Consider the following 25,956-nt stretch of genomic DNA (forward strand, 5'->3'; position numbering starts at 1 on the left):
TACATGTCTATTTCAGCCGCAGTTGTTGTCTATATTTCTTTATCCACCGTTATAGAACTGGCCACACACTAGCCGTCGAGCTGGTTGAACCGGACTAAAAAAAGTGGGTGATGTTGTAGTTCATTTTTAAAATATTTACTATCTTGTTGTGTTGGATTTATTTAACAAAAAATATAGTCTTGAAACAAGCGGTCAAAGTTGAGTTCTCTCCCCATTATGTTTATTTTTTTATAAACACTTCTATACAATCTCACGGGAAAAAAAATTAATTCACTTAAAACTGGTCTTTCCACTGATCAAGTTTGTCAGCTCCAACCATCACTGCTTGCTAACTATCCAATCCAACTGGTGAGGATCTAACCATGCAAAAACTGGCTAAAGGTCCGAGGATGGTCCAGCCCGATTTTAACAAGCAAGCAGAACACATGTAAAGCTATGTGCTATATGTAATTATTATTGTTTTTACTCTAAATTTAATGATGTTTGGCTGGAACTATGAACTCGGACTATATTGTAATAGAGTCAAGAAGTTGGCCTACATTGGAATATAGTTGTGCTTTAAGAAAAATCAACTATATGTAATTATAGTAAAACAGCTATTATAAAATATAATAGTGTTCTGTTGGTAATAAGAAATCAGCCTCTTGTGTAAATTTAAAATACAACTATGAAACTGAGTTCTACAATTATTTATGTAAAAGTTATGTGGAATTTAAAATTGTGATATTTAAAAAAAAAACAAATAGCCTCCCTATGTTTTGTAGGAGTAGGCAAAAGTGGATGAAAAAAGGAAGTCAAACTGGTGACACTTTTAACACCAAAAGTCAAAACCCCCTCTCTATGTATACCTTGTGAACAAAACTACCATTGCTTCTCTATCTCTTAACCTTCATGGCTTCTTTCTCCACTTTCAAATGCACTTCAATTCCAGGCAAGTCCTGTGGTAATAGGAAACTCTCGTTTTGCGGCCAGAACATGTGTTCAGTTCAGTTCCAGCATCGCTTTAGTCATTCACAACGTCCGTCTAGAACTTCATTTGCTATATCGGGTATAATCGTCTTCCTCTTTCTTCTGAATATTCGCTACAACGAGTTTGTTTTTATCTGACATGATTTTTATAATAAACTATCTATAATTCTTTCTAGACAAAAATATATATATATATATATTATTACATGAATACATCTAAGTTTGATAACTTTATATCACAAAAATTTATATCCAACAGGCTCATCCGAACCTAAGCCCAATCTTAACATACATTACCAGACTGGAATGTATGATCTATCACTATATGAAGCTGAATTCAATATTGTTATGTTTCTTGCAGGTATAAAAGCTCAGGTGGCTACAACTCAACAAACAAATGTTGAAGCAACAGAAACCGTGGAAGCTCCTGTTGTTATCGTGACGGGAGCTTCTAGAGGCATTGGCAAAGCAATTGCTCTAGCTTTTGGCAAAGCTGGCTGTAAGGTCAGATTGCATTTAAAAATATGTGTTCCAAATATTACATACAGTTTAACATAAGTTGTTTCATGGTAGGCTTCATCTTGCAGGTTCTGGTCAATTATGTGAGGTCATCCAAAGAAGCGGAAGATGTTTGTAAAGAGGTGAACTTTTTTACATATGCCTAGTTTTCTTGATACACGGTTCTTGATACCATAATTTAACTTGTGAAACTGTGAAATTGGTGAATATGAGTTTTTGTCCAGATTGAGCGAGCGGGTGGTCAAGCACTTGCATTTCAAGGAGATGTTTCAAAAGAAACAGATGTTGCATCTATGATCAAAACCGTGAGTGATAATAATTCTATCTTAATAATTTGATTCTTTGTGTATCAACTATTTGGAAATGTATTGACTTTGTAACATTGCAGGCAGTTGATGCTTGGGGGACTGTTGATGTATTGGTCAACAATGCAGGTTGCCTTTTCTTAACCCTCTTTTCGTGGTTGCTTTTCTTTAATCGAAACTTATAATAATACAGGGATTGTAAGGGATACTTTGTTGATGAAAATGAAGACATCTCAATGGAAGGAGGTTATCGATTTGGATCTCACTGGCGTATTCCTATGTACACAGGTTTCGTTCATGAAACATTAACATTTTCTGCCTTTTTTTCTTCTGAATTACCTATCTTTTCAGGCAGCTGCCAAGATTATGATGAAGCAAAGAAAGGTTGTCAGAAACAAATTTATATATATTTTTGTATTCTTTTTAGCGCGTGTTATCTTGTTGTGAATACCCATGGAACTGTTTGCAGGGAAGAATAATCAATATAGCATCCGTAGTTGGTCTGGTTGGCAATGTTGGGCAAGGAAACTACAGTGCTGCAAAAGCTGGAGTAATCGGATTTACTAAATCCGCAGCAAGAGAATACTCGGCCAGAGGCATAAATGTGAGTTTTTCTATCTGTAATATTAAATATTGATTTTGTGGCGTCGAAAATGGTTGACTTTTTTGACGGTTATAGGTGAATGCTATTGCCCCCGGATTTATTATATCCGAACTGACTGTTAACCTCAGTGAAGACATAAAGAAAGCTTACATTCAGAAAATCCCCTTGGGTAAGATTTTTTATTTTTCTATCATGGTTTGAAATATGATCCAAGGGTTAAAAAGTAGTGGTTCTCTAAAAAGATATTGTAACTGTGCAGGTTTTATAAAAAGTGCAGTAAAGTTAAGTGTTTTTTTTTTAATTTGATCTGTAGGAAGGTATGGGCAACCGGAAGAAGTCGCTGGTCTTGTCGAATTCTTGGCTCTCAATCCTGCAGCTGGTTACATTACTGGACAGGTTTTAACAAAACTCAAATCTTGTTGCATTCATTGTATATTACTTTGTGTTTTTGTTGTGTGTAAGAAAATATCAAATATAAGTAACAATAGTCCCATGTTGTGTTAACATAAGGTTTTGTTTTTCAAGTGTCCCACGTGTTAACCCGGGCCACAAGAAAAAAAATTTTAAGTTCACTTCAACTACTTTACCTTGACAATTTGTGGGCCAGACTACAACAAAGCGACAGTAGATACCCTAATATAGAATATTTGTTATTTTAAGTGTTACCATTAAACTCATCATGTATTTCATATAAAAAGAACATGTGATATAGTTAATACAAGTGAAAGTGAACATAAGTATATATGATCACTTGCAGGTGATTACCATTGATGGAGGAATGGTGATGTGATTGTTACCGCGTTAAGTTGAAGCTTGTGGCAGCATAGATGGGCAAAATGTATAACATGACTTAACAATCAAATATTACAAGAACACTTTCAGTTTAAGAGACTTGTCACAATATATAATACGGTCCCTATTTTACATTTAAACCAAATAAAACATTATGCAAAGTTAAGGATGAGGGTGGCACATTAGCATGTTTCTTCAGAGAATATGATGTGATGTATTCGAAAAGTTTTTAATTTTTACTCATTTACTGTAGTGGTTTAACTAAAAAAATGAAGCACGTCATGCCACGTGGCATGGGGTTTCTCACAGGTGTTTCACTAGAATCCATTATGATTTAACTTCAAAAAAAATTAATTGTTCTTTTTATAAAAATAAGGGTGAGATAATGTAATTGGTTGGGGAAAAAAACCTTGGCCCCACACCTTTAACCCCCTTTCCTGTCAATGGGTTTGCACCCCCATAAGGCTCTTCACATATTGGCCGATTTGGCCCCCATTTGAAATGAGTTAGCTGAAGACGGCAGTCGTTAAATACTTAGATGGCTGAGGATGTCACCTTAGTAGAATCGGTCTTTGTTACAAGCCAAACAGAATAACTCAACCCAAAAGACTAGTCTGATAGGTGAGGGAACCCATTTGGCTTATAAACCCCATATCAGTTGCCCATACAACCGATGTGGGACAAGTCTCATACCTTGCAATGGTTTCAGTCCGTAACAGTGCACCTTCCTTAAGGGCCAACGTCTCGTTGGTCACGACTGGCTCACTCCAAGCCACCACTCCATGGGCCACCACTCTGAGTCCTCGTTGGTCACGGCCACGTTGGTCACGGCTGGCTTCCTCCAGGCCACCACTCCGTGGGCTACCACTCCGAGGTTGGCTCTGATACCAATGTTACAAGCCAAACAGAATAACTCAACCCAAAAGACTAGTCTGATAGGTGAGAGAATTCATTTGGCTTATAAACCCCACATCAGTTGCCCATACAACCGATGTGGGACAAGTCTCATACCTTGCAATGGTTTTAGTCCGTAACAGTCTTATGGGCAAGAGCCCCACAAGTATGGATGTGAGTTTCATTAACTAACAAAGGAAAAGAAAAATAATAAAATGTGTTTTTATTTTGTAATATTTTAATACTAAATAAAAGTTATAAACAATTTATTATTGTTTACTAAAATAAAAAACATTTAAAATTTGGTATTTATATAATATAGTTATGTAAAAGTTTCCCTTACATAACTTGAAACTCAAATTTCCGTTTTATGGGTTGTTTGGTTCATTCATATCTGAATAAGTCATATCTGAATGAGCCTCTGTCATATTCAGCAACAGCAATAAGCATGAATGATTCAGACCTAATTTTAACTATTCAGATGTTTTTTTGTTTGGAACCAAACAGTCTGAAGTTTGAATGAATCAGATGTTTACATCTAAATGGTTTCATTCAGATATAAATAAACAGCCCCTAATATGGTGTTTAGTGTATCTCGTTTTTGTTTTGTTGGTTGTTTGTCCTGAGGTTTTTGTTAGTTAACTGCTAGCTTTTTTCTATAAATTTTGACGTTCAAAAAAAAAAATCAAAAATTTAGAATTTAAACGCCTACTGAATGAATGCCTATAAAATGCACCAATATCATTTCAATTTTACTTTTTAAGTTTTTAGTATTATCATTAATTTTCTATCTTCCATCTTTCTCAACATGATGTATTGTTTACGGTTTGACTAATTGCTAAATGAATTTTCTTAAAACTTAACTCATATGCCATGTGTCATGTGAATATAGTTTTATCAAAATTATTAAATTTTGAATAAGATAATGCATTAATATATTTATCGACATTATACTCATCGGCGGATTTACAAGGGTCAGAAGGGTCCCTTAACCTTCCGACCGGCCACACGTATTTTATGCCGGAGTACTAAATTTAAATCGTGTGTTATTTTTTTTAAACGAAGCCCATTAACTTAGTTTTTAAAAGCCCATTAACTTGGTTTTTTTAAAAGTATTTTGTTATTACCGGGTCTCTCACTTCACTAGCTTTATTTAAGATAAGGTATGATTTATGAATCAAAGTTATTGGTTTTGCGTTTGTTTTCTTTATTGATGACTATTTATTAAATAAATTGAAAGTGAAGTCTTTTTGTTTTATTATGTTTTTTTTAACGGCCAACTAAGTAACGTCGGGTATCCCGTACACGGCCCTGTTGGTTAAAGGTAGCCCGAGTCGGCCACTAGTCCGGACGGACTTATGTTTTATTATGTTTTTACATTGTCATATTATTTCTGACTTTTTGTTATTAACCTTAATTTAGAAGTTATTAATTTAATTTGTTAAATTTTTTTATTTTTTTTTTGGAATTGATTACTTCTTTCATTATATAGAAACATATATATTACATCAACATAGCAGGTAGGCGGACAACAAGCTGCGCCGCCACCCCTTTCTGAATTACAAACCCTAACCTGCTAAAGACATACCCCTGCCCCTGTTAAAAAGGTTATTTTTTATACTTGGAAACTCTTTAGTAGATAGATAGATACATAAGTAAAAAAAATCTAAAATCAAATCTCTAAAAGTAGTAACAAAGAAGTTGAGAAGAAATTGAACTATCGAGAGACGATATTATTGGTGACCTAGCCTTGCTTAAATTAACTAACGATTTTTCAGTAAATATTTAAGAAACATGTTTTCACAAGTGTTCAAAACGAAGCAATTTTACAACGGTTTTTAGATATAAGAGCTTAAAAGTTATCAATACCAACCGTAGGTAAAATAAAGTAAATGATATACATACTAACGAATTAGAAATATAAAAAAAATCTATTACGACTCTTTGTTAAAAAGTTCTAGTTCTGCCACTGATTATACTAGTCGTACAAAATTTATTAAAACAAACTATTTAGTTATGAAATATAAATGGGACAAAAATAGGCTCAAAATCACAAACGAAATATATAAATAATACGAGATTAGTTCATAAGAAAGATAAAAGTGAAAAACAAAAAAATAATAATAATAATAATGTGATGTGACAGAAGCAACTTAGGATAATATATTAAACAAGATGATATTTAAGGACGGTTCGGTAAATTTCATGGAATAAGGAGATTTTAAATACTTTTTTTGAACGATCAACTAAGTAACGCCGGGTACTCCGTACGCGGCTCCCATTGACTAAAGGTAGCCCAAGACGGCCACGAGTCCGGACGGACGAAGCCCCTAGCGGTCCACCTATTGAGGGATTCCCGGGATAAAACCCGACTCCCATGCCCGCCAAACGGCATGACAGCAAGGGGCGGGTAAAACCGGGTGAGATCAATACTTGAACCGTGGAAAGTCAGGGCCATCCCTCATATCTACCATATAAATTGGTGATAGTGAGGTTTGAACCCCCTACCCCTCACCAGTAAAGTGAGTGCTCTACCATTGAGCTACATCCAATTTATAACAAAAAATAGTTGACAGTAATTTTATTTATTTATTAATAAGTTAGTCTTATTTAATTAAATTAGTCTTATCCTAAATCATATTTGAGTTGGGTACAAACTGTGTATTTGATTTCGAGTAGGACTAGGCCAAAGGATATCCATATAAGCCTTTAGTATTTGATGATTATTAAGTTTTTCCCATTCGTTGGTTTTCTTAATAAATAGTTTGAAAGTTATTTTTTTGTCAAATATTAATCAAGGTGGTGTATCGGTGTCTCTGACGCGGAATTCACGGAAAGGGCGTTGAAAGAGTATCAACATAAGACATCGGGGAACTTCAATTACTTTGGCTGTTGGAAAAATCACCTGAGGTTTCACCCTAAATGGGCCTCGGTTATGGAGGCCGACACCGAAAGTGATAAGCCTAACAAAAGGTCTAAAATATCGTCTTCGGTTGATCCAGAAACGCCCGTTTCGACGCTAGAAACTTCAACTTAAGCGATAATGAAACTGAGAATCCCTATGCGGATGTTGCCGAGATCCCTCGACCGGGGGGTAGAAGAAGCAAGGGAAGGGGTAAATGGGTCGCGCCGTCGTCGACAACAGGTTTGAATGGCGAAATGGAAAGTCATTTCAAAGAAATGAACATTCGACTCAAAAGTATACAAAAACTTGGAACTCAACGTCTTCAACTAAATTTGGACGCCGTCGAAGTACTCGAAAGGAATGAATTGGACCACGACATCAAGGTTTTAACAAAGGAGTTATCCGAAGACGACCCGAGAGTCCAATCTCTAAAAGCAATTCAACGAGTGAAAATTATTAAAAAATACAACATTTAGTCTTATTATTATTGTTGTATATTTTTTAATTTAATGTATATTTTTTATTTTAATGTAGTTTTTATTTGAGTTTAATGTATTTTTTTTTTAATTTTAATGTGTTTTTTTAATTTTATATTAAATTATTTAATGAATTATTATTTTAAAATGCACAAAAGAAATTAATAGTGACTGGACGCCACGTGATGCATGTGGAAAATTGTGACTACACTCTCTTTTTATAATAAAACTATAATTTTGACTAGAAGTCACATTACATGTAACGTTTAGAGGTGAAAATTACTACACATGGTATTATTACACCACTTTATTATACTTTTAACCTACATTTATACCAATAATAACAAGAAAAGTAATAAGTTGCCAAATGGCACTCACAGTTCCATCCACGTGTTTCTAGAGAGGTCTCAGACTCTCATCTGACTACATTATAAAAAGGAGTATAAAGATAAAAGATTCCTTTGTTTGTTTGTTTGTAACACTAGACGTACATTCATTGGCTTCTCTTGTCTGACACCATGACCGGAAGAAGACTCGTGATTCCGATGTTGATGATAATGTTAGCTGCCGGAGATAGCAATTATAATAACAACAGGAAAACAATAATATTAACGGAGAGAGTGAGACGTAATCTTCTTGCTAATGGTCTTGCCGACACTCCTCCCATGGGGTGGGGTCTCTCTCTCTCAAACTTCATTTTTATAATAATAATAATAATTTAACTCTTTATAATCTTTTCATATTTCTTCATCAACTATTCAAATCAACCATTTTATTGATATTTTTCCCGGTAACATAATAGTACTTTAATTTTTATATACACTTATGACTTGACTATAATAAATATTTGTTGTTAATTTTTTTATTTATTTAAGCTGAGTAAATTGCAACTCAAATTAGTTAGTCATATTCTTTTAATAATAGTTTACACTAGCAACGCAAAGATTGTGTTAACTTACGGTTAATAATATTATTAGCGTTTTTTTAATATATTAATAGTAAACACTAACTGATACTAGTGGTGCAAACGAGCCCCAACTCAAGCGTTCGTTTTCACTTTCGAGATCTTGAGCTCAACTCGGCACGTGAGACTTTTTTTAAGCTTGAACTCTGTTCGTTTATTATATATTAATTAATTGATTAATAAACATTTTTGATTGTTTTTATACATTTTTTAATTATAGTTTTTAATATAATGATAAGGCTTGTGAGCCGGCTCGGTTCATTTGCACCCATAACTAAAACTAAATGGTAACTAGTGAAGATCTAATCATTCATGGATTTGTTTCAGGTGGAATAGTTGGAATCACTTCAGCTGCAACATCAATGAGACAGTGATCAAAGAAACTGGTGAGCAACTGAATGCATACTAGAAAAAATCTTTACTTTATTATCATGTCAAGTCATATTTAAATAACACTTTTTTAGTCTCTGATTAATTATTTAATATGTCTTACAGCTGATGCTCTTGTTTCTATTGGTCTTGCTAAGCTTGGATACAAGTATGTAAATGTAGATGATTGTTGGGCGGAAAAAACGCGTGATCAAAAGGTTTGCATACTTTATAAAACTTTTAACAGGTAATGGTTTATAATGCATGTACATGTTATCTAAACGTGTAGACGGTTTCAGGGTTACCTTGTCCCTAGAAAGTCAACTTTTCCATCTGGCATCAAGGCTCTTGCGGACTATGTCCATAATAAGGGTCTTAAGCTCGGTATATATGCCGATTCAGGGTAATATTGGTGATACCATAAACCTTGGTTTTTTTTATACATATTATTTAGAAATAAGTAACTTATAAAGGATTGTTTTTTATCTCTATTTCTGCAGTACCATGACTTGTAGCAAAACAATGCCTGGTTCACTTGGTCACGAGGAACAAGATGCCCAAACATTCGCTTCTTGGGTATGATTTTAGTTGTTTCTCAGAATAACATTGGTACTTTGACTTTTTAGGTCAAACATAAAGTTGGACAGAATAATTAACACTTTCTTGTGTAGGGTATTGACTACTTGAAGTATGATAACTGTTACAATGAAGAGATAAAGCCAATTGTTCGGTAATTGACCATAATGTTCTAACAATCTAACATCATTAACTTGGATTTTTATATGTATTGGATATTGATAATATTATGTTTTTTTTTACTAATGCAGATACCCGATAATGACTAGAGCTCTCATGAAGACAGGCCGTCCTATCTTTTTCTCACTGTGTGAATGGTGATTTCACATTTCAACCATTTTTTAGAATTATAGTTGATGTTACATGCTCTTAAAAATTTTAAACTTAATTTTTTGGTTTTAAAATTGTGGGATAGGGGAGACATGCATCCTGCTCTTTGGGGTTCAAAGATAGGAAATAGTTGGAGGACTACAAATGACATCAGTGACACATGGAGTAGGTAATTCCGTATGCACGCTTCGTGTTTTTTGTAACTCTTAAGCAAGTTATGTTAAATTCGAACATTTTTATACAGTATGATCTCTATAGCAGACATGAATGAGTATTATGCAGATTATGCAAGGCCTGGTGGTTGGAATGGTTAGTTTGCTATTTTCTGAATTTGTGAACAAACAAACATTATAATAGTACCATTTTATGCATTTAGATCAAATTAATATTTTTGTACTCACAGATCCTGACATGCTTGAGGTTGGAAATGGTGGGATGACAAAAGACGAATACACTGTCCATTTTAGCATATGGGCTATTTCAAAAGTAAAACGCATTTTCCCTTGATTATGTTTATGTTAAACATGCGACTATTGTACTATGTGCGCTAATGCTCTCGAATCCTTGCAGGCTCCTCTTCTTATTGGTTGTGATGTTAAACTATCACGAAAGACACTCTCGATATCCTTGGAAACAAGGAGGTCATTGCTGTAAACCAAGGTATGCTGCTTTGGCTTTAAAAGTCAAAACTTTTTTTATTTAAAAACTTAAACGGCCAAATATTTATAAGTTTTACTCCTAGAAACTTCCTGTCATGGAAGTAATCTGCTTTCTTTTGGAATTGAATCATATTCATGCAGAGTTTTAAGCTATTTTATCACCATTTTTGAGATTTAAAAGCCAAATGTTGACTCTTGTAAATGTTTTGCTTTGATCGTTCTCCACAGACAGACCCGGTGTTCAGGCTAAAAAGGTTAGAATGGAAGGCGATGTTGAGGTACCTCACTGAACCCGTCTTTAGGATAACCATATGCTCGTTTTGGGCTTTGTTATCTCAAACATGTCAACTAATATATTTAGCTATAAGGGGATGAAAGTCACCAAAAGACTATATGCATACAATATCCTAAATTGTTTTATCACTGATTTTAAATTATTATCGTTACAATATTATTTTCCAAGAAATAATCGACACATTACCTATAAAAGAGCACAAAGTATACGAAAAAGTTTTTGGTGGTCAACCCGGCATGTATCAACTCATATTAGAAAAGAGTTTATCAAACTATTGCCTATTTTGACCCGTTACCCAACCATGCCTCTAATTAAGACTTCAACTGATCTTGCTCTTTTCGCAGGTTTGGGCTGGACCACTTTCTAACTATAGAGTTGTTGTACTCCTGGTGAACCGCGGTCCTGTAACTCGTGAGATCACAGCCCAATGGGATGATATTGGGCTTCCTCCAAGCACAGCAGTGATTACCAGAGATCTTTGGCTTGTAAATCTCAGTCTCCTTGACATTATTTTTTTCTTTTTTTTTTAATTATTATTGTTACCATTTTGATTGTCATTGATGTTAATGTTTTTCTACTGAATGTTGAATGCAGCACACGGAATGGAAGCAAAAGCCTACATGGAACCTGACCGCTACGGTAGCTTCTCATGGTTGCAAGATGTTTGTTTTGAAGCCGGTATCTTGACAACTTTAAATTGTACACTTTTGTGTTACATTCTGTGGATTGAAGGAGTTGCTACTCGCAGCAGCTTATAAAATTATAAGAATAAAAACTATGAAATAATGGTGTTATTATACCCACATCTACGGGTGTATTTGGTTCAAAGAATTCAATGGGATGAAATGTGTTTGGCTGCATAATTTGTTGGAGTTGGAATTCATGTCCATTCTTAATTGTTCGGTTGGCAAATGAATTGGAATCGGCATTGGAGTGCATTCTGTCACCGATGTGGAAAAAGATCACTTTTTATTAATTTGTTCAAAATTTGATGCATAGGGTACAATATGTATATACAAACACATTTTATTTTGTTGATGATTTTGTTTATTTTAAAGTCACAGAAAACAAATTAACAACAACCTTAAATTTTACGAGTCCAGATAAGTAGGTAACACAATACAAAACTACGAATATACAAAGAAATTATATGAGAAATCAATAACGGTCTTTGAAAGTTATACGAGTTTGCGATTATCCGGTCGAGCCAAATATACTTACAAACTAAGTTTACTCGAATCGTTAACGAGTTAACTGCGGAGTTATAAACCACCAAAATCTTTAATAAGTTTCGTAAATGAAAATATTTGTTAAAGAAATTTAAGCTAAGCTAAATAAATGAAAAACTCACTCTTTCTTTCAACAGAAACATATATATATATATATATATATATATATATAATATTGAAAAATAAGTCAAACTTAGAGGGCAATCATAATTATGAAGTACTAAACACAACGTGGGGAGCTCTAACTTGGATTCTTTATCATCAACGTGCACCCATGCCACCTTTCTTTCTTGCATTTTATCTTCTAGTACACATGCATATATATATCACACATCATTTCTTCTTCTTCATCATCATCTTCATCCACCTTAACTCCATCAAAAACTCATCATCAATGATGATCAAACCGACACGAGTTTTAGCCACATTCATCTTAGTTTTGACCATCATCCATGCTGCACGAGCTTTTGATTACGTGGAAGCCGTTGACAAAAGCTTATTGTTTTTCGAGGCACAAAGGTCCGGAAAGTTACCCGAGACTCAACGTGTGAAATGGCGTGGAGATTCCGGTCTCTATGATGGTTACCAACAAAAAGTAAGCATGTCATTTCTAGTTAACACATGGTATAAGATTAGTTGATCACTTCATTCAATAAACGATTACAATATATAGAAACAGATAAACCGGCCTTTGGGTTCGACACTAGAACCCTAAATACTATATTTCATTACTCAAAAAAAATCTCGATCTCGGTTTTGTAGGTGAACTTGGTTGGAGGTTACTATGATGCTGGTGACCATGTGAAGTTTGGGCTGCCAATGGCATACAGTGTCACAATGCTATCATGGGGAGCTATTGAGTATGCCAAAACTATGATAAACCTTAACCAAATGGGCCATGCTTTGAATGCCATCAAATGGGGTACTGATTACTTCATCAAAGCCCATTCAGAGCCCAATGTTCTTTGGGGACAGGTTGGTGATGGAGACTCTGATCACTACTGTTGGGAGCGCGCCGAAGACATGACCACACCACGAACCGCTTATAAGCTGGATATTGAACACCCGGGCTCAGACCTCGCGGGTGAAACCGCTGCAGCTATGGCTGCAGCTGCCATTGCCTTCAGGCCTTATAACTCGTCTTACTCGGATTTACTGTTGGTTCATGCAAAACAGGTTGGTTGTTAAATGACTTTGTTGTGATCTTTTGATGTGACTTTTGACTTAAGACTTTCACATATTTCAGCTTTTTTGGTTTGCTGATCGGTTCAGAGGACTTTTCACGGACTCGATCCCATCTGCGAAAGAGTTTTATACATCTTCAGGTTACTCGGTAAGTCGATATCTTGAATACATTTGTAATAAGAATATAAGATGCAGCCAAGATTGACTCTAAGTTTGTTTTGGTTAAGGATGAACTGTTGTGGGCTGCAACATGGTTGTACCGGGCAACTAAAGACGAGTCATACTTGAAATATGTGGTGGATAACGCTGCCTCGTTGGGCGGCACGGGCTGGGCAGTAAAGGAATTCTCTTGGGATAATAAATACGCGGGTGTCCAGATTCTACTTTCCAAGGTGTTGATGGATGGAGAGGGTGGTGCATACACCGCCACATTGAAACAATATCAAGCTAAAGCCGATTACTTCGCGTGTGCTTGCCACCAAAAGAATGCCGGCTACAATGCACCTTTAACTCCGGGTCTGTTGACTGTCTAAATAACTTTGTTTGACCTCAAAAGTCAAAACTGTACTAACCCATTCCAAATTTTTAATACAGGTGGCTTATTGTACATGCACGAATGGAATAACATGCAATACACAGCCTCGGCTGCATTCCTGCTAGCCGTGTACTCAGACTATCTCTCGGCGGGTAAATTGGTCCTAAAATGTCCCGATGCGAGTGTTCAACCTCAAGAACTACTTGTGTTCGCTAAATCACAGGCATGTCTCGACTTTCGATATAATCTATGTAGTTCGATAATAATAATATGTAAACGAGTCATGTAGTTAACAAAACGGGTGTTGGATGTTATGCAGGCTGATTATATCTTAGGGAAAAATCCTAAGTCAATGAGTTATATGGTCGGATACGGTCAAAACTACCCGAGTCACGTGCACCACAGGGGTGCATCCATTGCACCCATATCTGTACTCCACTCAGTGGTGGGCTGTGTACAAGGGTTTGATGCATGGTACCGTCGCCCAGAGGCTAACCCAAACATTGTTTATGGTGGGCTTGTTGGTGGGCCAGACAGAAACGACAATTTTGAGGATGATCGGTCCAATTATGAGCAAACCGAGCCTACATTATCTGGGACTGCCCCTCTTGTGGGACTTTTCTGTAAGTTACATAGCATCAATTCGCACTCCGCAGCAGGGACAAAGGACCAAACCAATTCATGTGAGTAGTGATACTCCAAAGTGACATGTTATAATTATACTAAGCACATGCTTATGCATTTTGACTAAAATATGTAATTTGTAATTATTGCAGACTCGCACCCTAAGGAGGCAGCAAAACCATACGAGAAACCTGGTAAGTTTTCACTTATAAACGAGCCGGTTTGGTTTTGTGATTTATCTTAAACAAGCCAGGTAAGAAGTAGCTAATGAAAACTGACTTATGTGGTTATGTTTCTTAGTAGGGCCGCCAGTGGAATTCTTGCACACGATAACAGATTCATGGACGGTTGGAAGAATCGCATACTATAGGCACAAGGTGATAATCAAGAACAAGTCAGAAAAACCGATAACAGATTTGAAGTTGAAAATTGAAAACTTATCAGGGGCAATATGGGGATTATCTCCAACTCAAAACAAGAACATATATGAGCTTCCAGAATGGATTAAGGTTATCAAACCTGGTTCTGAGTGTAGTTTTGTTTACGTTCAAGGTGGCCCACAGGCTAAGGTCTCGGTTCAATCCTACCACTGATCATCATCATATCATAGTCAACCATTTCATGTTTGATAACTGTAATTCTATTTTTTGACATTTAATTTTAAGAAAATGTAACTATATACGAGAAATGAGAAACGGTTCATATTCCAGTAAATATATATCCAAACTAGCATCACAATAACACTTATTTATTAGCAAACTGCTGATAAATACACAATAAGCGGTCTAATATGGCAAGTTAGACTTGCATAACATGTTTGCAACAATTTAAATAAATTTATGCAAACTTCTTTCTAGCTGGAATTCTACTTAGCACACTAGCATCCAGCTTACTATAGTTGTTTTGAAGCTTTCCTAGTACGTTGTATGCCGCGCTATCAATTTGGTCATCATACTTCTCGTACACAACAGGCAAAATGTGTGCAGCCACAAAACCTTGTAAAAAATATATATATAAACAATTGGAAAAAATCATATTGAAGCCAAAAGATATATATTGCATACAATTGCAAAATCTTACCTAGATAGATTACAGTCCAAAAGTTACACCAGGTTCCGATTATCGCAGCAGTTAGCAAGCTCCCAACAACCTAAACAAGAATTATATAAAAATGTGAAGCTTAAACTAATTAATATAATAAATCGAGATTATAATGTGACATACGATTCCAAGTTGCTTAATATCGCCTCCAGAACCAGTACGCTGAAGGAAACCTATAGCACGATTAACTTCAGCGCCTACTTTAGTAGAAACGTTCACAAATAGATCGTCGGGCAGAACAATCTGAGGTGGGGCCCTGATAACAAGTAGAGACTCAAAAAGATGGTAATTAAAAGATGGAAACTTAAAAGGAATACCTGTTTAAGACGTGTGACCATATAAACTGGCCAATGATACATACAACAAGACCAAAACATACAAGAGGAAGAAAATGGTAGTTAAGCCATTCAAAAAGCACCCAAACTACAGTTGCACCACATAACACACTTGCTGATATCTTTTTGTTCCTCCATAAAAGTACATCAGCAGCTGCAAAATGAATCTTATTATTTTGGGAAAATGACCAAAATGTCCATTTGACAAGGCTTTTTCCATAATGTCCACCCTCAATCTCGTCAACCCACACCACTTTTTAATCATTAGCAGCAGACGAGATTGTCAAATAACAAGATATAGCCACATGTCATAAAACTGTCGGGTCGGTAATTTTTTTTAAAATCATCGGAGCCGACAGGATTTTTTTAGGCATCCGACGAGATTTTATTGACTTTCTATGATAATTTATATGACGCGTGGTAGAATCTTGTTGGTTAAAAATCCCATCGCCATCATGATGTTATTATAAGATAATGATGAGATAAACATTACATTTGCCACCCCCTAAAATATGATGAACAGGCTTCTGTCTCCCAAACAGCTTGTTGAACTCAGCAGTTACAGAGTGTGATTTCTCCTCGAACACTGAACCCGAACTCTGAACCTGATGCTTATCAGAAAGTGTATCCATGATGTTGTTGATTAAATTTTCAGGTGTTATACCCTCAGACATGGCTTCTGTGGTTGGAAAGATGAGTAATGTTATTATCAATATCTAAAAAATGTTATCTAATATGATACTTTTGATCAGCGGCATGCATTACTTCTAGCATTTGTGTTAACTGTTAATCATAATTATGAACTTGTGACCATAATAACAAGTTACCAACCATAGTTATATAAGAAGGAAAAACTTTATGACTAATCATCTGGAAAGTCTATATCGAATTGTGCTTGGAAAATGACCAATATGTCCGTTTGACCAACCATTCAACCAAATTCTAAAATATCTGAAATATTGAATACCAAAATCGGTAAACGCAAAAACGAATTTAGATCATAAGCTCGATCTCTGTCATTTTCATTCATCGCGAAAGTTACAAATCTTATTGATATAACCCACAAGCTCGGGTACTAATTTAAATTTGAAACCCTAATTAGACTAGAATACAAAGAAAATATCATTTTCTAATTCAAATTCTATATAGTGAAAACAAATATAAATAATTAATTAATAAATAAATCATTGTTGTCCAAGTCATTGGCTCAACTTGATAAACAAGACACCAACCCATCATATGGTCGATAAGTCAGCCAAAACGAAATTACAGGCTAACAATATCCACCCTAAAACTCGTCGACGCAATCATTACTCAACGAGATTTTTAACCATCCAGATTCTGCCATTTGTTCAAAACATCTCGTCAGAAGGCAAAAAAAAAATCTAGTTTGATGCCAAAATAATCTCGTCGGACACTTAAATAATCCCATCGACTTCGATGATTTTTTAAAATAACAATATCAACCCGACGGTCTCATGACGCGTGGCAGAATCTGGTTGGTTAAAAATTCGTCAAGTAATGATTAAAAAGCGATCGGGTCGAGGAGTTTTAGGGCGGACATTTCGGGAATTGGTCAGTCAAATGAACATTTTGTTGACATCGACCATCAAATGAACATTTTGTCTAAATCGACCGGTCAATGTCGACAAAATTTTCATTTGATCGACCAAAAATGGTCATTTGACCGAACAGTTCTCAAAATTTCCTCCCTAAAACTTATCGACTTGATCACTTTTTAATGACCGGATTTTTAACCAACTAGATTCTGCCATTTGCCCAAAAAATCTTGTCGGAAGCCAACAAAAATCTTAAGTGAAGCCAAAATAAATCATTACCCCCACCAAATTTAGTTGCATAACTAGATCATACATAGCTTGTATAAGAAAGAGAGAGAGTTACCGTAGATTAGAGAAACTGGATGAACGCTTCAAAAGTTTAGACTTTAGATAGCAAGTAGTTAGGAACTAACTTAACTAAACTAACTACTGGGAATATGGAGCCATTTTTTTAATTTAACCGACACGTTTCACAGTTAGTGTGGCCCATGCTTTATCCTATGACTATCTTACACCACCCATTTTCACTAACACAAACATTTTTTATTGTCACGTTCATTCTGAACCAAAACAAACAAACACATGGGCTTTTTTTTCAATTTAATATTGATTGTAACTTTAATGTTGATGTTTTAAATACTAGGTATTTCACCCGTATTGGTTTACGAAACCAAAACTAAACAATGAATAAATTCATCAACAAAATTCTTGGCGAACAAAAAAAACATGGATTGAGGCTGCAAACTAACACGGATTCGGTTGGCATTAAAGGTGATGGCGTTAAAAAACACAACAAACTAACAAAATATAATAATAACCAACGCAATACGACCACAAATTCAAAAGATGTGCCGCAAAAAACATAACATTACTTAAAAAGAAAAGGAGGTGGACTGCATCAAGTGGACCAATAGACCACTGGTGGCACTTACCCACCACTTTTACTCTTATTTTTAAATCTATATATGAATTTGTTTTGGCTAAATTTAGGAGTTTATTATATATATATATATATATAATATATATATAATAAATATAGGGTAAGGATCCTAAAATAACCCTTTGCAAATTGAGAACTTTGAGAACCATTTTGAACCACTAAAAACACCTTTAAAAAAAATTATTTAAAAAAATCATAAAACAAAAAATAACAAAAATTTTAAAAAAGTAAAAAAACCAAAATTCTTATATTTCATTCCGGTTTCATTAAAAAAATAAAAAAAAGACGTAATATACACATATGTATAATTTTATTTAATCTTTAGTTATGTAATATAAACATATGTACAGTATCATTTATCTTAAATTATACACATGTGTATAAAAAAACATGTAAATGTACATATGTATATATTATACATATGTGTATATAATTTAGCTAAACCGAGTTTTTTTTATTTTTCTTTTTATGAAATCGGAATGGTAAAATAAGATTTTTGGTTTTTTTACTTTTTTCATTTTTGTGTTTTTTTTATTTTATGATTTTTTTATTTTTAGGTTTTTTGTGGTCCAAAATGGTTCTTAAAGTTCTCAATTTTAAAAAGGTTCTCTCATGATCCTGATCCAATATATATATATATATATATATATATATATATATATATATATATATATATATATATATATATATATATATATATATAGGGTAAGGATCCTAAGAGAACCATTTGCAAATTGAGATCTTTGAGAACCATTTTGGACCACTAAAAACACATTTAAAAAATATTATTAAAAAATATTTAAAACAAAAAATAATAAAAATTTTAAAAAAGTAAAAAAACCAAAATTCTTATATTTCATTCCGGTTTCATTAAAAATAAAAAAAATAAAAAAACGTCGTATTATACACATATGTATAATTTTATATAATCTTTAGTTACGTAATATACACATATGTACAGTATCATTTATCTTAAATTATACACATGTGTACAAAAAAACATGTAAATGTACATATATGTATATATTATACACATGTGTATATAATTTAGCTAAACCGAGTTTTTATTTATTTATTTATTTTTATTTTATGAAACCGGGATGATAAAATAAGAATTTTGGTCTTTTTACTTTTTTGATTTTGTTTTTTTTTTATTTTATGATTTTTTTTTTATTTTTGAGTTTTTTGTGGTCCAAAATGGTTCTCATAGTTCTCAATTTCAAAAAGGTTCTCTCATGATCCAGATCCTATATATATATATATATATATATATATATATATATATATATATATATAGGGTTGGTATTATTTAAGAACTCCAAAAAAGTTAAGAACTCTTACGAACTGTAAACAACCAAACAATTTTAATTTTTTTTTTTATATATTAACATTAGTTAGGACTAGTTTTATCGTATTTTATATAATTTTTTTTATTACATATATTAATCACAAGTTTACATATGTGTAAAATTTATGTACAAACAAATTTACATGGGTGTAAAGCAAAACATAGATATGTATAAAAACTAATTTTTAAAATTATAATCGTAAATATAGATATAAAAAATGATAAAACTACTCAAATAACAATAACATACAATTTTTTTTATAAAAAACGTTAGTTTTCAAGGATTACTTCAAGTTCTTAAATAATTTAACGGTACTGTAATGATACTCATCTTATATATATATATATATATATATATATATATATATATACTAGCTTGGTGCCCGCGCGATGCGGCGACTTACACGCTCAAACACAACATCGAACGCATAAGCGGTAACCTCACTATAGTACGCTCGTAGCCTGACTATAGTATGCATGTAATGCTGCATCAGACATGTAACCATTCGTCGGTGAACAGGTAACTCGATCTGAAACATGACCCAAGCCCACCAGACCCGTTGCGGCTCTAATTGCATTTTTAAATTTTTAAAAGGTATAGCAATATCATACTCAAATTAATGAGAATAAAATTCTCGTTTTTAGGGTGTAATTCTTTTAAAAAAATATTAACATGTAAAAGAGTTATGGTCGTTAAAACTTCGTGGGGTTGTTGGTTTAGAATAAGGGGGTTATCATGTAACTATTTAATAAGTTAACAAAACTTACCCTTAAATTTAAGGACCATAAATGTAAGTATGCTTGAAACTAAATTGTTAAAACTTTAACTGTACATGATCATAGTATGCAAAGACTATATTACCCCTATATTTTTTAAATTGATTGCAATAGTAATTATACTTTAAGCAATAGTGATTTACCTTTTAAAATTTAAAAGGTACTCCATTCATGTATTATATATAATATAGATATAGATATTTATTAAAAATCATTGCTTCATATACTCAGTTACTATTGATCTTTCAATATCAACCACACATTTATATCATATACTTTCACATTTTCTTTCTTTCTAATCAACTCATGTCATATTAACCTCACAATTCATTTCTTCTCTCATACTCACGTTTTCCCCTTTCTCAATTTAATATTATATACTTAGCATCTATTTATTTTCAAACTTTTTAAGCATAATGATTTTTTATGACGATAAGCAATGATTGCATTATTGTCGTGATATCCTACCATGCTTATAACATTTGAAGTAGGATATTAAGCACATCACAACTAAGGTTAATTAAGAGTAATGCTTTATATCTTACAGATATATATAAAAGTGCTTAAAAGAAATGGATTGATATGATCATTTACCTGAGCCTAAGCGTGATAACCAACCGCTTGACAACGCGGGCTTAAAATACTTGTTTCATATAAAAGCCCAAGTTTGAGCTTTGCATCTTAGTCCGACTAGCTTTATACTTTTTTTTGAATGGCCAGAATGCACGATACAAACAAGTGAGCATTCGTAGCAAATTTTTGTTTAAACAACTATATATTGTACATCACGGGTATTGAACCTTTTACCTTCAATTTTACACTCAAACCACCTTACCACCCCCACCCCCACCAAAGTGGAATGGCATTCACACAAGTTACATCCACCAATACAACGAAATAACATTTAATTTCATATAAACCTAGGTACAAGAAATTAAAACAAGAACGTACAACATTTGTCGTATGCTATCCCTCCAATTTTCCCCTATTGTTATCCATAAAAAAAGAGACGTTTAATATCCTCTTAACTATAATTTTTTTATGTTAAATATATTAGTATATATATTAAAAAATATGATAACAATAACTGAGTAATGTATATATTTAAAAATAAAAAATGCGTGTAACTGTGTATTCTTTGGAGGGGTTCTTATGCAAACTCTTATTTTCGTAATAAAATGGGACAAGTATTTTAGACAAGAGGTGTTAACGTTTGTATATGATTATGTACCATGTCATATAATCATAATCATGCGTCGTGTTTAGTAATTACGTATCAAGTACCGGGCTTTATATTCAAGTTATGTCATCATTTAGGTTATATATTTAAGCATACATGCCATCTTAAAAAAAAATATAATTAAAAAACTTATTTGATTTTTCCAAATTTAATCATATATATACAACAATCCGTAGCTATTAATCAGATTTTATCATCATCTAATCATAGGCATTACATATTTAAATTAGTCTTCTTATACTTCCTACCAAAATAAGCCATAAACACAACTGAATAAAAAACAAGAAATAAACCATAAACTTAATACCAGTACCGGTATTGAATAAGAAAACAAATGGAACAACATACATAGCCATGTAGGTATTAATCTCGAATTTCCCAATTCTGAATTTTTTAATAACTTAATACATACCGAAAATGCTCACTTCAATACCGTATTCAGTAACTACGGGTACTGATACCGATCCCATTTTTCCCAATCCCAGTACCATTTACTCAATCCATAGAACAAAATTGTGCTTCATGTACGTTGAAATAAAACATAAAACTACATAGTATGTCAAAGTTGGTTTTTAAAAAAATCTCATCAAATGCTATAATAACCAATGCATAAACTCAACCAAACAAACAAGCAGCCTTGCTGCTACATACACACTGACACTCATTCTCAGTTACCAACAGTTGTATTCTTCCCTATAACAGGTGTTGCCTGCCAAATCAACGACGACCTCTGCCACCACCACGGCCTCGACAACCACCTCGGCCTCGACCACCTCTTCCACCACCCCTACCCCTTCTATCGTTGCCTCTTGGGTTTGCTTCCTCTACTATTATAGTGCTTCCACTCATCTCAGATCCAGCAAGTGCAAGAGCTTTACTGCAGGCACTACTGTCGGTAAAATCCATGAAAGCAACCCTGAAAATACAGATTAAATTATTAAAAAAAGATTTTTAAAAAACACAGATTTTAACTGTATTAAATAATTAAAAATAATAATAACCTACCCTTTAGGACCTCCAGATTCAAAATCTTTAGGAATAGATATTCTTGAAATCTCTCCACATTGCTTAAAATGCTCCTCGAGGCTAATCCTAATCTGTACAATATTCCAAAAAAAGATTTTAAATAATAATTAACAAAATGTATAACTAAGTGACTTGGAAATTATGAAATGTAAAGCATACACTGTCAAAGCCATCTTCAGTACCAAATCCCTTTACAAATACAGTTGATACCTGAGACTCACCACTCTTCTTCTCATTGCTACATTGTAAAATGTAAAATACAAACATCAATTCAGATATTGATTTCTATCGTACGTTAAAACTTAACGGGAAGCATTGTTACCCGTTAGATGGATCCCTTTTCTTTGCTAAATCAAGCTTCACCGCACGCTCGAGTAATAATTCTCCATTGAGTTTAAGGGCCTGCAAGTAGAATAACACCGATTAGTTAGAACAAATAAATACACAGTAGTTTAATTAGGAAAAACGTATCAAATGAACCTTTTGAGCTGCTTCAGGGGAGGCAAAGTCAACATGTCCAAAACCTGCAAATCTACCATCTTTCTTGGCAAACCGGACCTCAACAACTTCAGCAGTATCTTTGAAGAAATCAACTCTGCAGGGCAGCAAGTCGTTAGAACTGGTCAAGCACGATAAAGTTGTAAACCTTATAAATAAATAAGATGCGCATACATGTGGCTTTCTTCAACAGAGTAACTTAGATTGCCTATAAACAAAGTTTTGGAGTCTGATGGCTGCAAGATGTAGCATAACATTTATTAACAATGCAAGCATACACATTATACTAAAAGAAAACATAAATGAACATAAAACACCAACCGCTAGATTTGCTGTTTCAAAAGTTTGTCCGTTAGATGGATCCTTTTTCTTTCCTAAATCAAGCTTCACTGCACGCTCGAGTAATAATTCTCCGTTTAATTTAAGGGCCTGCAAGTAGAATAATGTCGGTTGGTTAGAACAAACAAATACATAGTTATTTTAGATGGGAAAAACGTATCGAATGAACCTTTTGAGCTGCATCAGGGGAGGCAAAGTCAACATATCCATAACCTGCAAGCCGACCGTTTTTCTTGGCAAACCGGACCTCAACAACTTCAGCAGTGTCTTTGAAAAAATCAACTCTGCATGATAAAAAGTCGTTGAAACGATTACACACGGTAAAGTTACAAAAATATATAAATAAGATGCACATACATATGGCTTTTTTCAATAGAGAAACTTAGATTGCCCATGAACAAAGTTTTAGACTCTGATGGCTGCCAAAAGTAACATAACAATTATTAGCAACGCAAGCATACACGTTAAGAGATAAGAAAACATATATGAGCAGAAAACACCCACCGCTTCCTTTGCTGATGGAGCATCAACCATTTCAGCATCAGTAGCCTGCATATAACTTAATTAAAACCATATATTTTCAATATAACTAAACAAAAAAAAACATTACATTTTTCTTAGCTTCATCATCCCCTTCAGAACCCTCTTCATCATCATCACTAGCATCTTCTGCGTTAGCAGCTGGTGTTACATCTGATTTCGCCTCGGGTGCAGGCTCCTGAACTTCATCTGATTCAGACTTGTTGTTCGAGTCGACTTCATTTTTTGCTGCAACATCACCAGGTTGCTCCTACATAAAAACAACACACTTAATGTTTAAGCAAACTATAAACACAATGTGCAGTCACTACATCTATGCATTACTTAATTACAGATTGTCCATCACTTAATGATTTAGTAATTACCTTCTTCTCTTCTTCACCGTTGACTGTCTTCTGCTTTTTAGTATCCTCTACTTGCTTCTCAACAACCTCTTCTGCATCTCTTTTGCCTATAGCCAGTAAATCATTCAATTAAAATCAAGATCTGTATTCAGATTCAAATATACAGAAACTAATCTACAAAAAAGAGTGTGTTTATTGCCGAACAAAAAAAAGAACATAAACAGAGAACCATATGTTTTAAATCTACAAAGTTTTTTTTAAAAAAATAAATAAAACATAAAAAAACTCATTTTTACATGAATCTTTTCAGAGATTTTGCATACAAACATATGTGGAAGCCGTTTCAGTTATAAAAAAAAATTAAAAAGAGAAGTTTAAAATACACCTTCTACATGTGTTTATAACTTTATATTCAAAAATACTTTTATTTAAACATATAAAAATAAGTGCTGGAGTTTTTTAAATGTAAAACTCATGGTTCCGGTTCCCAAATGAACCTCCCTGTAAAAAGTAAAACATTCAGAGTAAATATTAAGCTATCGTTTTCTAGTAGAAGCTGTTTTAATAAAATATAAAAATAAAACTCAACAAAATAAATGAATTTTGTTTTTACAAAAATGAGGTTTTTTATTATTCAATGACTTCAAGTGTGTTTATATGCAACACCCCCCAAAAAAATGTACAATAATGAAAATTTTACATGTAAAAATTAGTTCTTTTACAAGCTTTTCACACTTAAAATTCATGGTTCCCTGTTCCCCAATGAAACTCCCTTAGAATTTTCGCCGTTTTCCAGCCTGGTGATTTTGCATATAAACACATGTAGAATCCGCATTCAATTAAAAAAAAGTGTAGAAAATATTACAACAATGAATCGTTTTTTTATTAGATCATCTACTACTTGTGTTTATATATTTATGCAAAAACTAATTTTACATATATATAATAATTAGTTTTTTTAACATGTAGAAAAAGAAAGAAAGAAATACTGGATAAAGGTACCGTTTTGGGTTGAATCTGCTACTGGTGCAGCTGCAGCTGCCTGAGCCTGAAACATAACAAGGATTGCTCACTCACTAATACTAATACTAATACTAATACTAATACTAATACTATAGATACAGGAACTAACTAACTAACAAACAGACTGGAAGTTAAAATAAGGTTGGTTACCTTGGCGGCGGCGGCAGCAGATTTCTTGGCGGACTTCTTGGGCATGGATGTATGTATGTATGTATGTATGCAGCAACAAAACAAAACAAAAAACCCCTACGCCCAAATTTATATAAATTAGGGTTTTACCAGCAATATAACATATAAATTATTTTATTTGATTTTGATTTGACGAACGTTAGTTTTAGGTCTTTAACGGCCGTCCTTTTTGTTTGACGGCGAATTGTTAAAGTTGTAAATTCTAAAGATATTTATGTTTAGGGGTTGTTCGTAGGGGTGTACACGGATTGAATCGGATTGGACGAGAGCTTGTCCGTATCCGTCCGTTGAGCTTTTGACAGACAAATGAATGGTTCACGAACACTCTACCGAACGAAAATTCATGTCCGTGTCCATCCATAAGAAATTGAGTTTGTTCGTGTCAGTCCGTTAATATTGTAAACGGACGTTAACAGACAATAATGGACAAACGGACACTAATGGGCAATAATGGAAAACGGACACTA

General features: G+C 33.7%; 3 protein-coding genes and 2 pseudogenes across 8 annotated transcripts; 3 read left to right on the forward strand and 2 right to left on the reverse strand.

Annotated features, from left to right (window-relative positions):
• Positions 1-807: 807 nt before the first annotated feature.
• LOC143532495 (3-oxoacyl-[acyl-carrier-protein] reductase 4-like) lies at positions 808-2,906 on the forward strand. Its single transcript, XM_077027537.1, has 10 exons — positions 808-1,048; positions 1,340-1,473; positions 1,557-1,610; positions 1,713-1,793; positions 1,877-1,922; positions 1,987-2,081; positions 2,145-2,177; positions 2,263-2,397; positions 2,473-2,566; positions 2,711-2,906. Exons 1-10 carry the CDS (start codon positions 892-894, stop codon positions 2,899-2,901), a joined length of 1,020 nt encoding a protein of 339 aa, XP_076883652.1. The 5' UTR covers positions 808-891; the 3' UTR covers positions 2,902-2,906.
• A 5,040-nt stretch (positions 2,907-7,946) lies between these two features.
• On the forward strand, positions 7,947-11,462 carry LOC143532493 (alpha-galactosidase 1-like; annotated as a pseudogene). Its single transcript, XR_013135184.1, has 14 exons — positions 7,947-8,134; positions 8,756-8,814; positions 8,924-9,015; positions 9,097-9,200; positions 9,298-9,373; positions 9,469-9,527; positions 9,625-9,690; positions 9,789-9,872; positions 9,948-10,012; positions 10,107-10,189; positions 10,274-10,363; positions 10,591-10,640; positions 11,002-11,142; positions 11,252-11,462. The product of XR_013135184.1 is annotated as an alpha-galactosidase 1-like (transcript).
• An 821-nt stretch (positions 11,463-12,283) lies between these two features.
• Positions 12,284-14,980, forward strand: LOC143532506 (endoglucanase 5-like; annotated as a pseudogene). Its single transcript, XR_013135188.1, has 7 exons — positions 12,284-12,481; positions 12,649-13,062; positions 13,133-13,587; positions 13,666-13,829; positions 13,926-14,289; positions 14,383-14,424; positions 14,531-14,980. The product of XR_013135188.1 is annotated as an endoglucanase 5-like (transcript).
• LOC143532494 (reticulon-like protein B8) lies at positions 14,919-17,647 on the reverse strand. Its single transcript, XM_077027536.1, has 6 exons — positions 17,569-17,647; positions 16,160-16,345; positions 15,649-15,820; positions 15,455-15,587; positions 15,311-15,380; positions 14,919-15,225 (listed from the first exon to the last, which is right to left on the reverse strand). Exons 2-6 carry the CDS (start codon positions 16,338-16,340, stop codon positions 15,068-15,070), a joined length of 714 nt encoding a protein of 237 aa, XP_076883651.1. The 5' UTR covers positions 16,341-16,345; positions 17,569-17,647; the 3' UTR covers positions 14,919-15,067.
• A 4,386-nt stretch (positions 17,648-22,033) lies between these two features.
• LOC143532496 (nucleolin 2-like) lies at positions 22,034-25,506 on the reverse strand. Of its 4 annotated transcripts, none has more exons than XM_077027538.1 (14): positions 25,451-25,506; positions 25,280-25,319; positions 24,299-24,384; positions 24,004-24,183; positions 23,898-23,942; positions 23,751-23,812; positions 23,563-23,677; positions 23,376-23,483; positions 23,229-23,290; positions 23,037-23,151; positions 22,879-22,958; positions 22,716-22,794; positions 22,536-22,627; positions 22,034-22,446 (listed from the first exon to the last, which is right to left on the reverse strand). In XM_077027538.1, the coding sequence occupies exons 1-14, from the start codon at positions 25,493-25,495 to the stop codon at positions 22,248-22,250; spliced, it is 1,308 nt and encodes a 435-aa protein (XP_076883653.1). In that variant the 5' UTR covers positions 25,496-25,506; the 3' UTR covers positions 22,034-22,247. The 4 variants fall into 4 exon arrangements, with proteins under 4 accessions (XP_076883653.1, XP_076883654.1, XP_076883655.1 ...); XM_077027539.1 differs by having other exon boundaries at positions 22,716-22,766; positions 22,878-22,958; XM_077027540.1 differs by having other exon boundaries at positions 24,004-24,116; positions 24,316-24,384; positions 25,451-25,498.
• Between the last annotated feature and the right edge of the window lie 450 nt (positions 25,507-25,956).

This window comes from Bidens hawaiensis, unplaced genomic scaffold (assembly GCF_021521415.1).
Source record: "Bidens hawaiensis isolate Kalapana, Puna unplaced genomic scaffold, B.hawaiensis_p1.1 tig00009447_1, whole genome shotgun sequence".
NCBI classification, from domain to species: Eukaryota; Viridiplantae; Streptophyta; class Magnoliopsida; order Asterales; family Asteraceae; genus Bidens; species Bidens hawaiensis.